The 14,723-nt window shown below is 43.2% G+C and overlaps 1 protein-coding gene across 9 annotated transcripts in view; it reads left to right on the top strand.

Annotated features, from left to right (window-relative positions):
* Positions 1 to 14,723, top strand: part of rnf157 (ring finger protein 157) — a 76,409-nt gene that overhangs the window by 57,345 nt on the left and 4,341 nt on the right. For 6 of the 9 annotated variants that reach the window (XM_060940337.1, XM_060940336.1, XM_060940334.1 and 3 more), the window contains exon 18: positions 10,761 to 10,880. The exons of 1 other annotated variant lie outside the window; for it this stretch is intronic. In XM_060940337.1, the coding sequence (XP_060796320.1) occupies positions 10,761 to 10,880 (120 nt within the window). Of the gene's footprint in view, positions 1 to 10,760; positions 10,881 to 12,644; positions 12,680 to 14,723 lie in introns of all 9 variants that reach the window. 2 more of the 9 variants (XM_060940339.1, XM_060940341.1) reach the window with 2 other exon arrangements.

The raw sequence follows: 14,723 nt of genomic DNA, 5'->3' as shown, positions 1-14,723 counted from the left end.
GCTTGTGTGTTCCAGTGACCCTTAGAGCTATGTCGGCTGGAGTTTAATACTCCTAGTAGGGTCACCCATGCCGAACAGGTCGACGGGTAGGAACCAGACGAAGAATGATCCCCTGGTCCTCCAGGTTGGGGGTTGGGCTGAGGACTGATAACCCGCTCCTATAAAAAAGATCTTATTACGGAAACTGAAAGCAGAGACAATTCATTGAATCTTGGGTGCGCAGGAGGCACTTTCCCAAATAACGGAGAACATATGACGCAAGGGGGTCAAAGCCAGCAGGAAGCCCCCAGACTGATGGAGCCACTTCTACACCCAAAGAGCATCACCAAGATTGGTAATTGGAATGTAAGGACACTATATGAGAGCGGTAATATTGCCCAGGCAACAAGAGAGATGGCAAAGAGAGAGATTGACATCATGGGTATAAGTGAGACACACTGGATTGGACATGGGAAGTTGCAGCTGCAAGAGGGAGAGACCATAATCTACTCAGGAAGAGAGGACAATATTCATAGGCAAGGGGTAGGCATACTAATGTCGAAGAGCGCAAGCAGAGCATTGATAGACTGGAGACCAATTAGCGAAAGGATTATCCAAGCAAGGTTTTACTCCAATCACATTAAGTTGATGCTAGTACATGTGTACGCACCTACGGAGGATGCTGAAGAGCAGGTAAAGGATGAGTTCTATGCGAGGTTGCAGGATGTGTTGAGTTCATGCAAGACACATGATATGCTGGTTGTGACTGGGGACATGAATGCAAAGGTTGGTGATAAAAACCAGAACTATGAACGAGTGATGGGTAAACATGGCTTGGGGCAACAGAATAATAATGGCGAAAGATTATGCGAGATCTGTGACATGAACGAGCTAATGATAACTGGCATGCTCTTTCCTCACAAAACGATACACAAAGCAACATGGACATCACCAGATGGAGTGACCAGAAACCAGATAGACCACATACTCATTAGCAGGAAATTCAGGAATTCTGCGAAGGACACGCGGGTTTTCAGATCAGCTGACATAGGAAGCGATCATTTTCTCTTGTGCATGGAAGTCAAGTTGAGGTTAAAAACAAACCCGAGAGAGAAAGGAAGGGCAAGGGCAAAATATGATACAGCGAAGTTGAAGGATGAAGATACAAGGAAGGCTTTTACCATTGCCTTAAAAAACAGGTATGATGCACTGGAGGAGGAAGAGATAGAGCAGGAAGATAAACACGCTGAAGAGGATATAGAGCGAGAGTTTAATGTGATGATGAAGGTGCATGCTGAAGCTGCTGAGACCGTGCTTGGAAAACCGAAAAGAAGGAAAAAACCATGGATAAGTGACCGTTCATGGAAGCTCATAGAAGAGAGGGAAGAGATCAACAAAAAGCTATTAGGAACACGCTCAGAAAGAGTGAAGACACAGCTCAGGAAGAAATACGTAGAGAAGAAGTCAGAGGTGAAGAAGAGTATATGGAAAGACAAAAGGATATAGATGGACGGCATTGCAGAAGAGGCAGAGAACGCTGCAAGGAATCAACATATGAGAACGCTGTATAGACTAACTAAGACCCTGTGCAATGAGAGATCAAGAAGGAGTAGCGCAGTCCTAGACAAAGGGGGAAATCTTCTAAGTAGCAAGGAGGATATAAAAGCTAGATGGACGGAGCACTTTCAAGAAGTTCTTAATAGAGAAGCACCAACAAACCCAATAACCGAGGAGGAAGACAACGGTTTTGAATTCACTGATATCATAGAAGAGATGAAAACAAATGAACCAACAATGGGAGAAGTAAAATCAGCCATGGGAAGACTGAAGAATGGAAAAGCACCAGAGACAGACTCGATTACGGCAGAGTTACTGAAGGCAGGTGGAGAATTTTCTGTAAAGAAAATACATGAATTATTGAAGAACATCTGGAAGTATGAGAAAGTACCCAGCAGATGGAAGCAAGGCTTGATAATAAAATTACCAAAGAAAGGAAACCTGAAGGAATGCAAGAACTCCAGGGTTATAACCCTTCTGTCTGTTGCAGGGAAATACTTAGTCGGATCATTATCGACAGGCTACGTAATGGAGTAGACAAAAGACTGAGAATGGAACAAGCCGGTTATAGAAGTGGAAGAGGAACAACAGAACAGGTGTTTGTTCTACGAAACATACTGGAACAAGTGAATGAATGGCAGGCGACCTTATACTTAGGATTTGTAGATTTTGAGAAGGCCTTTGATTCGGTACACAGAGAGAGTTTGTGGATAATCATGAAGAAATATGGAATACCGGAGAAGTTGGTGAGGATGGTAAAGTTATTCTATGATGGCTTTCAATGTGCAGTTGAAGAAGGGGGTGAACCAGGCGAATGGTTTGAAGTCACCACAGGAGTAAAGCAAGGTTGTAATATGTCAGGGTTCCTGTTCTTGATAGTACTTGACTGGGTAATGAGGAGAACAGTCGGGAATGGCGAAAATGGAATAAGATGGAAATTTACATCAAAGCTGGATGACCTAGACTTCGCGGATGATATTGCATTGCTCTCTTCCACCAAGCAACAAATACAATATAAATTAAACAAGTTAGACGCAGAAGCTAGGCGTGTGGGATTGAAGATCAATGTGCAGAAGACAAAGATGATGAGAATTAACCCGAGCAGCCAAGAACACTTTACCATTGGAACACAAGACAGGATTGAAGATGTCGAAGAATTTAATTACCTAGGAGCGACAGTATGTAAAGATGGTGGAGGCATGAAAGACCTGAAGAACCGTTTGTCGAAAGCGAGAGGGGCATTCATGAGACTGAAAAAGATCTGGAGATCCTGCAATATATCAAGGAAAACTAAACTTAGGCTCTATAAGACGCTGGTTGTGCCAATCCTGGTATATGGCTGTGAAACGTGGAAAATGAATCAAGGAGATAGTAAGATGATAGACGTTTTCAACAACAAATGTCTTCGAAGAATAATGAAAGTACGTTGGGAAGAACATGTATCCACAGAGGAACTCCTGAAGCAAGCAAACTGTAGGCCACTAAGCAACGAAGTAAAGAGGAGGAGGTGGAAGATGATTGGACACATCTTACGGCAAGACAGAAACAATCTCATGAATGTGGCTATGACCTGGGCACCAGAAGGAAAAAGGAAGAGAGGAAGGCCAAAAACAACATGGCGCCGGACAGTTGAGAAAGAAAGAGCTGAGGCTGGATGGAGATCATGGGATGAGGCGAGGGAGACTGCTGCGGACAAGAAGAAATGGAGAGAAACTGCCGAAGCCTTATGTGCCACCTAGGGCGCGAAGAAGACAGGTACAGTTTGGAGGGTTAGCACCATTTGATTTACACAACATGCCGACCACTTTAAAGGTGCACATTGTTGTTTTATTGTGACTCAAACAATAATTAAGATGAAAAAACAGAAATCTGGAGTGTGCATAAGTATTCACCCCCTTTCGTATGAAACCCCTAAATAAGAGCTGCTCCAACCAATTCACTTCATAAGTCACATAATTAGTTGATTAAGATCCACCTGTGTGCAATCAAAGTGTCACATGATCTGTCACATGATGTCTGTATAAAATCAGCCTGTTCTGGAAGGACCCTGACTCTGCAACACGACTAAGCAAGCAACATGAAAACCAAGGAGCCTCCAAACACTTCTCGAGTGCCTTCAACACCATCCAGCCCCTACTGCTTCAGGACAAACTGAACAGGATGCGAGTGGACCCCTGCCTGGTCACCTGGATCTCCAGCTACCTCACTGACAGGCTGCAGTACGTCGGGCTGAAGGACATCGCATCTGACACTGTAATTAGCAGCACCCCAGGGCACAGTGCTGGCCCCTCTTCTCTTCACCCTGTACACCGTGGACTTCTGCTACAACTCGGAGCTGTGTCACATTCAGAAATTTGCTGATGACACAGTCATCGTTGGGTGTATCAGTGACGACAGAGAGGAGGAGTATAGGAGCCTGGTGAGGGACTTTGCCGTGTGGTGCAACAGGAACCATCTGCAGCTCAACACCTCGAAGACCAAGGAGCTGGTCATTGAGTTTGGGAGGTCCAGACCAAGGTCACGACCAGTTTTGATCAAGGGAGTCGAGGTGGTGGCTGTGGATTCCTACAAATACCTCGGGCTGTGGCTGGACAGCAGGCTGGACTGGACTTGCAACACCAACCACTTGTACAGGAAGGGACAGAGCAGGCTATACTTCCTTAGGAGGCTGCAGTCCTTCTGTGGATGTTCTATCAGTCTGTGGTCGCCAGTGTCCTGTTTTACACTGTGGTGTGCTGGGGGGGGCAGCACATCCAAGAAGGACACATCCAGGCTGGACAAACTGATCAGGCGGGCCGGCTCTGTGGTCGGCATGAAGCTGGACTCTCTGGTGACGGTGGCAGAGAAGAGGTCTATGGACAAACTACTGAACATCATGGACGATGCCAGTCACCCTCTGCACACCGTCATCAGCAACCAGAGGAGCCTGTTCAGTGACAGAATGCTCCTTCCCAAGTGCAGGACGAACAGACTCAAAATCTCCTTTGTCCCTCACGCCATCAGACTGTACAACTCCTCTCTGGGGGGGGGGGGGGGGGGGGGGGGGGGGGGGGGGTGTAACAGGAGGACAGAGGACGGGAAGGAGCAGTAGCCTAGCCTGACAATAAGCAATACCGGACAATGTGCAGTATCTCTCCTGCCGCTGCCCCCCCTTTTTTTCTCCCCCCCTCCATCCCCCCTTCCCAATATGTTATTCTTTTTATATTTGCATATGTAAATAATTTATTTTAATTTATCTGGAAGTTTTCTCTATTTCTTTTCTCTGTTTATCTGTAATGATGCTGCTGGAATCTTAATTTCCCTGAGGGAACCCTCCCAAAGGGATCAATAAAGTTTTATCTAATCTAACAGGTCAGAGACAAAGTTGTGGAGAAGTATAGATCAGGGTTGGGTTATAAAAATATCACAAACTTTGAATATCCCAGGGAGCTCCATTAAATCCATTATAGCAAAATGGAAAGAATATGGCACCACTACAAACCTGACGAGAAGGCCCCACCCACCAAAACTCACAGAGCGGGCAAGGAGGGCATTAATCAGAGATGCAACAAAGATACCAAAGATAACACTGAAGGAGCTGCAAAGATCCACAGCAGAGATGGGAGTATCTGACCATAGGACCACTTTTAGCCGTACACTCCACAGAGCAGGGCTTTATGGAAGAGTGGCCAGAAAAAAAGCCATTGCTTAAGAAAAGACATTTGGAGTTTGCCCAGCAGCATGAGCCAGACTTCCCAAACACATGGAAGAAGATTCTCTGGTCAAATGAGACTAAAATTGATATTTTTGGCCATCATGGGAAATGCCATGTGTGACACAAACCCAACACCCTGAGAACACCATTCCTACAGTGAAGCATGGTGGTGGCAGCATCATGCTGTGGGGATGTTTTTCATCTGCAGGGACAGGAAAGCTGGTCAGGACTGAAGGAAAGATGGATGGCACTAAATACAGAGCAATTCTGGAGGAAAACCTGTTTGAGTCACTCAGAGGTTTGAGACTGGGACGATGGTTCAAGTTCCAGCAGGACAATGACCCTAAACATACTGCTAAAGCTACACTGGAGTGGTTTAAAGGGAAACATTTAAATGTCTTGGAATGGCCTAATCAAAGCCCAGACCTCAATCCAATTGAGATTCTGTGGCATAACTTGAAGATTGCTGTACACCAACACAACCCATCTAACTTGAAGGAGTTGGAGCAGTTTTGCCTTGAGGAATGGGCAAAAATCCCAGTGGCTAGATGTGCTAAGCTAATAGAGACACACCCCAAGAGACTTGCAGCTGTAATTGCAGAAAAATGTGGCTCAACAAAGTACTGACTTTGAGGGTGTGAATACTTATGCACACTCCAGATTTCTGTTTTTTCATCTTAATTATTGCTTGTGTCACAATAAAAAACAATGTGCACCTTTAAAGTGTTCGGCATGTTGTGTAAATCAAATGGTGCTAACCCTCCAAAAATCCATTTTAATTCCAGCTTGTAATGCGACAAAACAGGACAAACACCAAGGGGGATGAATACTTTTGCAAGACACTGTATATGTTGTAGCTGATGTTTTTTTTAAACCCAATCTTCTCCTGGTTGTGGTCATTCCCAGTCCCACCCTAACACACTACACAGCTACTAACCAGAGTGAGGACTAACAGCCTTGTCATACATCGGATTGTTTCCCTGAACAATATTTTGATGTAATTGTGGAGTCAGTGGAAACGCGGAGCCGTGTCGTACACAATGCAGCTGGGTAAACTCATAAACTGGATGAAAACACTACATGACAAAGCTTGTGATTGGTCATTATAAATGAGGTATGCCCAAGCTCATTTATTCTAAAACAGATATTTTTGCAGAGATGTAGTTCTGGAAATGATCATGACATTTTAGTAGCGCCACCTGCAGTACTGGAGCACTTATACTGTCCGTGATGGTCAATACAAAACCCCACACAGCGTGTGAGCTTGTAAGCTTGCAAAGTGGGTTTTGTCTTCACACAAGCCTCCCAGATGTCATTTTCACATGAAGTACGCTGAGACTTCAACAACTGATCATATCAGAGATGCACAACTCTGTCACTGCATCTTTTCCAACTGCTGCTCATGCAACATCACTGAAGAGCCAAAAACACGAGGAGAACGCGTACTGGCTTCTTCTGCATGTGAGCTCAGAAAGCCCATGATTGGCTAGTGTTGCTGTGAGAGAGAGTAGCGCCGTCCATCTCATGCAGACAGCATGACAAATTATTCTCTCTACAGGCTTGTAGTTCTCGAGTCCGACTCGTGCCCTCATTTTAAGGATTCATGACTTGACTTGGACTTGAGCACTGATGACTCGGACTTGGGTGTGGACTCGTGCATTAACTGCATTCGGACTTGTAAATTGGAGACGAGGACTCAAATTTTTTTCTTTATATTTTTGTAACTGGGGCGGCACGGTGGTGTAGTGGTTAGCGCTGTCGCCTCACAGCAAGAAGGTCCTGGGTTCGAGCCCCGGGGCCGGCGAGGGCCTTTCTGTGTGGAGTTTGCATGTTCTCCCCGTGTCCGCGTGGGTTTCCTCCGGGTGCTCCGGTTTCCCCCACAGTCCAAAGACATGCAGGTTAGGTTAACTGGTGACTCTAAATTGACCGTAGGTGTGAATGTGAATGGTTGTCTGTGTCTATGTGTCAGCCCTGTGATGACCTGGCGACTTGTCCAGGGTGTACCCCGCCTTTCGCCCGTAGTCAGCTGGGATAGGCTCCAGCTTGCCTGTGACCCTGTAGAAGGATAAAGCGGCTAGAGATAATGAATGAATGAATGAATTTTTGTAACTTGCCATAATAATTTGGCATAAGATATTTATATCTATATTAATTTTTATACTAATTTAGTGCAAGAGAATGCACATTCACCTGTTCATACGTCATGTTCAGGAACAAACTAACGTTAACGGCGCTAAAATGCCTGGAGAGACGCCGCTAGGATTGTCCGCTTTGCTTCTACAGACTTCTCATGCAGTGGGAAAAAATGCACTGCGATGTGTTCCATATGTAGAAGAACTATCGAGGAGACGACGGGGACGACCTCGAACTTCAATCATTATTTGGCAAGACCACACCCAGAGAAGGAAGTGACACGCTATGTTCATTGCTCTGTTGATAGTGGGCGGGGCTTGCTGAGCGATGAACAAGCTTTTTATCTGTAGCCTGTTAACTAAAATGAGGCAGTCGAGCAGGAACGTTAGTCCGACACAGCAGCAGAGATGGTTTCACTTAAAGGCAGCAACAGACACCGTCACATGGTGCAGTTGGAGTCTTGTTCTCGGACTCGACTCGGAATTTTCTTTAATGACTTGGACTTGAACACTGGGGACTCGAGACTGGACTCGAGGTTTAGTGACTCGACTACAACACTGCCTCTCTGTAACATCATTGGGATTTGAGCTCCCAACCTCTCGACTATAGAGCAGACATTATTACTGTTGCACCAGTTGAGAACCCAGAAAAGCCAAGGCAAGAAGAGAAGGCCTAAACTGCATGATGTGGCTTTACATATCAGTCTGCTTTGCTTTCTGTCTGACTCTTACTTGTGGCGTTCCTGTTATCGCGTGCATATGTTATGTGATTTTCTTTTTCATATCTTAATCTCAACTTCTGAATTGATATGTGATCCCTGAGGACCTGCATGGGCTGCGATAGCATAATTTACATGCTAATATTCTGTATGCATGCCTGATTGACACATCGCGGTCTCCAGTTTTGTGCCGATGTCTTACTGTCGTTGCTTGAGTAACTCTGGCGTGTTGCTAATTTGGTTGGGTGAAAACCAATTTTCCACAGTTTTCTCAGCTGCTGATTTTGTGGTCACAAATGAACAGCAAAACCAACTTTTTTTTCTTCTAACAATTATATACTTCTTGCCTGTTAATATTACCAAAATCACAATGCCAATATGGAATTTTACTGAATTCAACAAAAGGTATAAAGTTCACGTCCCATTCGTCACCCTACTTCGACATAAATGGGCGACTTCATGTTATTACTACCTAAACACAACAGGCTACATTACTAAATACAAATAAGCAAATAAAAGAACAAATGACTGAGAGACTAAATATGAATCAGACAGTTACCATTTCATTACTCATGTTAGCAAAAGCATAAACATACGACAGAAAATAGTTATCAGTAACCAGTAAGATGGTTATTCTGGGTGGTGTAGTGGTTAGCACTGTCGCCTCACAAGCAAGAAGGTTCTGGGTTTGAACCCCATGGCTAACAGGGGTCTTTGTGTGTGGAGTTTGCATGTTCTCCCGGTGTCTGTGTGGGTTTCCTCTGGTTTCCTCTACAGTTCAAAGACATGCAGGTTAGGTAAAATACCCAGCCACTAGGGTTCTACAAGACAGTGTGTACTTAGTGCCAGTCTGGATAGTCTGAAGGCCCAGTGTAAGGTTCGTGTGAGTTAACTGGTTGTTAACCTTCTGACAATGAAGTCTCATCATATTTCAACATTGTGAAATCTGTAAGTAAATCTATCAAGAGGCCAAGTGTATTAGTAATTTTCAAAATGATGCTACCATCACCATTCTTTACTTTGAGGATAATGTCAAAACATAAATGTCACCAAACTGTGATGGGTTCCTCAAAAGCCTCTTAACTAGGAGACGGAGCATTCATTGTGATGCCCGTGCTAACATTTAACGATGATCTTTGTGCTGCAATGGCTTTGGGAAACTCAGGCCAAGTTTACATTAGACCGTATCTGTCTCGTTTTCTTCGCGGATGCACTGTCCGTTTACATTAAAACGCCTGGAAACGCCGGGAAACGGGAATCCGCCAGCGTCCACGTATTCAATCCAGATCGTGTCAGCTCCGGTGCTGTGTAAACATTGAGAATACGTGGATACGCTGTGCTGAGCTCTAGCTGGCGTCGTCATTGGACAACGTCACTGTGACATCCACCTTCCTGATTCGCTGGCGTTGGTCATGTGACGCGACTGCTGAAAAACGGCGCGGACTTCCGCCTTGTATCACCTTTCATTAAAGAGTATAAAAGTATGAAAATACTGCAAATACTGATGCAAATACTGCCCATTGTGTAGTTATGATTGTCTTTAGGCTTGCCATCCTTCCACTTGCAAGTGGTAAGTGACTTGCGCACAGCGGCTCAGTCCCGAATCACTGCTCGTGTGCTTCACTCGCGCGTTCTGTGAGCTGCGCAGGGCCGGAGTGCGCACCCTCCAGAGGGCACTCGCTGTTCAGGGCGGAGTGATTTGGAGCGCAGCCGCTGAGGAGGAAGCGATGAGCCGCACTGACACATTTCAACTTACGTGCCGAATTAGTCATGTGATTAGCGTATCCGTGTATTGGTGTTGCTGTGTGCACGCGAATCGTGTATTGGCGTTGCTGTGTGCACGCTAATCGTTTTTAAAAACGTTAATCTGATGATCCGCTGATACGGTCTAATGTAAACCCCACCTCAGGCCTGAACTTTAGACGAGCTACTGTTTGCAAGATTATGATTTACAGTATAATGCTGTGATCTTATGCCCTATTTTTGCAACAAGAATGAGCACAAAGAATGCTACAAAGGCTTCCTCTCTAAATCCCGCCCCATGGTACTGCGTTCTTCTTGTCAGTTGGACAGTCGTTGTTTTTCAGTCATCATCCCTACTTCAGATCCTCTTACACTCCCAATGACCCTTAAGCCAAAATTTTCAGTGCTGGTTCCAGGGTCTGTGTTCAGAGATGGTGAATAAAGTCCCAAAGTTACATCAATGTGTACAGGGATGGATTTGGGTTACGCAGGTGCATAAGTGGATTTTATGGGCGTATCATTGAGAGTATGCAAATGATCTGCGTATAGTTCATATCTCCTAGGTTGCCAGGTTTTTCCTGAATAGAGGTATCTATTAAGATGTTTCTTAATATCGTCTACACCACCACCTTTTAACAGAAGCACTTTAAGCCTGAAAAAAAATCAGGAATAGAAAATGCTGACTGAAGAAGGAAATAGAGTTTTTTTTTTATGTCAAATGTAATACGATGTAAATCCTCACTTCGCACACTGAACGCAAATTCGTGTTCGAGATCACATGTAGTTTTGTGAGAGCACGATCTGTAAGTGCCTCTGTTATCACACCCCGGCATCCTGCATGTTGTTGCATTGTCTGCATCACCATCCCCACCCGACACACTGCTGTGCGCCGCTGTGCCTCTGGCTGCTCTGTTTGACCTCTGACCTCGCTTGCAGGTGGGCGCAGGAGGAGTGAGGTGCCTTGTCCAGAGTTTGACAATAACAATCAGGGGCGGTCTGACACCCACTGTGTGACAGGCCTGGACAATGAACAGGCTCCTGATGGCCAATTCGCTGGTGAGTGGCAACGTTCCTTGAGGCTTGAGTGAGCTCTTCTTACCGAACATGCCGTTTCACAAAAAAAAAAAAAGAAAAGAAAAAAGACAGTCAGGAGATCATTTATCCATCATGTGCCACTTCACTTCCTATGTGCTTTGCATTTCATTTCTCTATTTCATCAGCCTCTCACTTCCATCATCAATCAGTGTCTTTCCATAAAAAGTTCACAATACACACTTCAATGAGAAAGCTAACACTGAACAAAGCGGTGATCCCATCGTAAACACACTGTATTAATGAATTAAGCGATATTCGTGGCATTGTGGTATATTGTAAAAGAAAATAGCTGAGATCCTAATCTATTCTGGTAACTGCAAAAGTATTAGCGCCCCTCATATTTTACCGAATGTTGAGAATAACTATCACACACAAACATTAACTCGATAGAGGCACAGTAATTTGCGCGAGCCGACCTTTGTCGGTTGAAGATCAAGGAAAAGTCGCGCCCTGCCGCCTTGAACAAAATAAAAATAAACTGATTGAAAAAATCATGAAAATTGACAGAGTTATAAGTGATTTAAAAAAAATCCCGTTTTTCATGGATCGTTCCGGATCAGTGATCCAGATCAGCACCAAAAGTCATAGCAACGTATTTCAGCCCAGAGGGATTCTTCATGTGAAATTTGTTGATGATTGGTTGAAAACTGAGAGAGAAATAGCGTCCTGGAAAATATATGAAGAAGAAGAAGAAGATGAAAGATTCTGAGTGAGAGTAAAAATTCGTGCTACCGCTGCTAGCGCAAATGAATTCTGCTCAAACAGCTACATATAGAACATTTCCTCTAACAAAATCCCATTTGTACAATAACAGTTGTATCTTTTATGAGATATGTGGCAAACCTATTGGCACCCCTAAGGACTGCTTAAAGTAAATGCAGATTGTCAGATTTATAATCAGTAAGAGTAACTGCGGAATTAAATATGAGGTGCGCATAAGAAAGATCCCTTTGTAGTACATTAATGTGATCAAAACTTTTAACCGGCAGCATTCTGTATAGAATTGCAACAAGATTCACAAACTGTTCAAATGTGGCGTTTAAAATCAAACAATAGGGTTATTTATAATTACGAGTTATTTAGTTAATTCCAATTTAGTTCCAGTTATCACATTATAGCAGCTATAAACGGTCGTTCCCTCACCAGCCTCTCTTTTTGGTCTCTCTTGAAGTTAAGACAAAAGCAATGCAGCTTGTTATCAAGAAAGACGTCCTTGTGGCCGAACACATAAAGCAGCACTTTACCAGCTCTGACACTGGAGACTCCTTACATACTAAATGCTAAATGTTTAATAAATTTCTCCTTATAAAAATTTCACCGTATCAACAATTAGGACCCATTTACGTGGCGCGTTAATAGAACCCCGAGATTCACAGGAAGGATTGTCAGAGCTGCTGTTATAGATAATTGATCAACACCTTCTAACCAAATCAAGAAATCAACAGCCCTGATTTAATTCCTTAGTATTAATTTCTATTTTGGGAATAGCTTCATTTACTGTCACTTACAGTCCACCCCATGTACAAAGTCTTTTGTCATCTCTGTACATTTCAGCCTCTCTCTCTTAGTCCAGCTTCTTTTTGTGTGTGAATTTGTGATTGAAATTCTTGTTGTGCTGTAAATGTTTTCTTTCTTTGTGTGTTTGCATTTTTCCTACCATCACCCCATATCTCTCTCTCTCTCTCTCTCTCTCTCTCTCTTCCTGGATGTCTGTGGAATGGACAGATGAGGACTCGTGTCCTGTTCACGTTGAGGAATAGGTATGGGCTCACAGCAAAGGACCGAATCTGCAAAATAGTCACATGAGACATTATACACAATAGGTTTTCTTAATATACTGTCAACTTTAGAGGTCCTGATTTAATAAAAATAAAATATCAAACACTTTTCTTTTATTGGCCCCATTAGGGATGTTCTGGATCTGTTTTATTAGCTTTATTATTATCTTTTTTTAATAAAATACCATTATTAAAGCTTTGCGTATGGGCTGATCCGTGATACTGAACCAACAGCAACTTTTTTTTTTTCTTTTCAAAAGCTTCTAAAAAGGTCCCAAAAGGTCCTTCTGCATAGACACACCGTGTACGGTACCGTTTTACATGACAGGCATAAGATGGAAATAATGGTCTGCTCTGCATAAAAAGAAGAATTTGTCTGGATAAAAAATTCTGATAACATTTTATCTAAGAGCAGTGTTTTGTAAAACCTACACACAGTGACTAATTAAAGGAAAGTATGGTGGTTCTGAACGGTTATGCTAGGGGGCATTTATTTATTTTGGTGCCATGGTTTGGTTCCAGTTGTCCCTTAGCAAGAATCATGAATGCAAATCTTAATCCTACTCAATTCAATTTTATTCACACACAATATATATTGTAAGACAGAAAATTTACTAAAAAAAATTAATACAATTATATATAATAGAAAAAAGAATTTGCAAACAATAGTGAATATAATTATTGATGTAAGGTGGGTGTGGCTGTTGAAATTGTATAAACTTTCATGTCAAAAGCCACCCATGTCATATTACAATTTTTTTTTCTTAGAACAAGAGAACCACAGATACAAATATACATTGCGGCTAAATACACTAAATACACTCTACTTACTTACACACAACTCTATACATACTTCAGGGATGAAAGTCTTCCGGATTTACCTGGAAATCCGGATATTTGACAAAACTCTTGAAAATCTCCGGTTTTCCGAATGGAGAAATTTATTTTTCGGATTTTTCACGTTCCTAGATGCGGCGTAATACTTTGCATCGTCCTTGCATGGGCGCGGTCCTTAAATAGCCCAAACATAGTTTATTGATTAAAGACAGGTATTCTTTGTTAACGGCGCGCGTGCCGGAGCTCGTTAGGCGCACGTGCCCAAGGCGCGCCTTCAGGTGCACGAGCTAAGGCGCGCAGGACTGACGCCGTTCTGCGCAAGCGCAACACAATCGCACTAGAAAGTATGTTCAAGCTGCCAGTGTAGCTGCGGTCTCTTTAGTTGCGAATTATAAGTATTTCCTCTTGTGTTAATAATTCGCCATGTCAAAACAAGAGAAACTTTCCTCCTTCTTTCGACGTGAAGAGAGGTAAGCAATTTATTATATATATTTTTCCATCAAAGTTGCATTTTGTGGTTTCGAAGCTAAGTTTTAGTGCCGTTTCTAGAACACAGCATCAAGAAAACGTGGAAGAAACAGCAATAATGGAAGAGCCGGTTTCTAAGCTGCCTAAAACTAGCAATGGGAATTATTTTTTGTTACAGAATGCACTCAGGCTGCCAGTCAGTGTGTGACCCCTGACCCCCCCCCCGAAAAATCCTAGCTACGCTCCTGATTTACATGAGAAATTTGGTATTCATTGGTGTGTTTAAATTTACAGACAATACGAACTAAACAATTGGCTTCAGCTCGCATAAATATGAATTGGAAATGTTTAGTTCACTTTAGCTTCTGCAAACGCACAACTCTACTAAAAGATTGATAAACGAGGCTCAACGTCCCCAACATTGAAACCTGAAAGCTTTAGGCTACATCCACATGACAACGGCAACGAGATGTTATTTAAAAATATATCGCATCCAAATGGGCAACGATCAGTAAAATATCAGGTCCATATGGCAACGCAACGCTTGCTGAAAATGATGCAATACACATGCCACACCTCTAGGGGTGCTGTAAGACGGTCCCTTCGGAGACACCAGAACAATAGAAGAAGTAAGGACGCATGCGCATAAACTATTATGCGCGAGACTTCATATTAGCCACAAAGTCAGAAAAATCTGTTCGTAAAATTACGTTATAATGAC

The sequence above is a fragment of the Neoarius graeffei genome, chromosome 14, assembly GCF_027579695.1.
Source record: "Neoarius graeffei isolate fNeoGra1 chromosome 14, fNeoGra1.pri, whole genome shotgun sequence".
NCBI classification, from domain to species: domain Eukaryota; kingdom Metazoa; phylum Chordata; class Actinopteri; order Siluriformes; family Ariidae; genus Neoarius; species Neoarius graeffei.
Note: the sequence above shows the minus strand (reverse complement) of the source record. Positions and strands in the feature narration are given on the sequence as shown.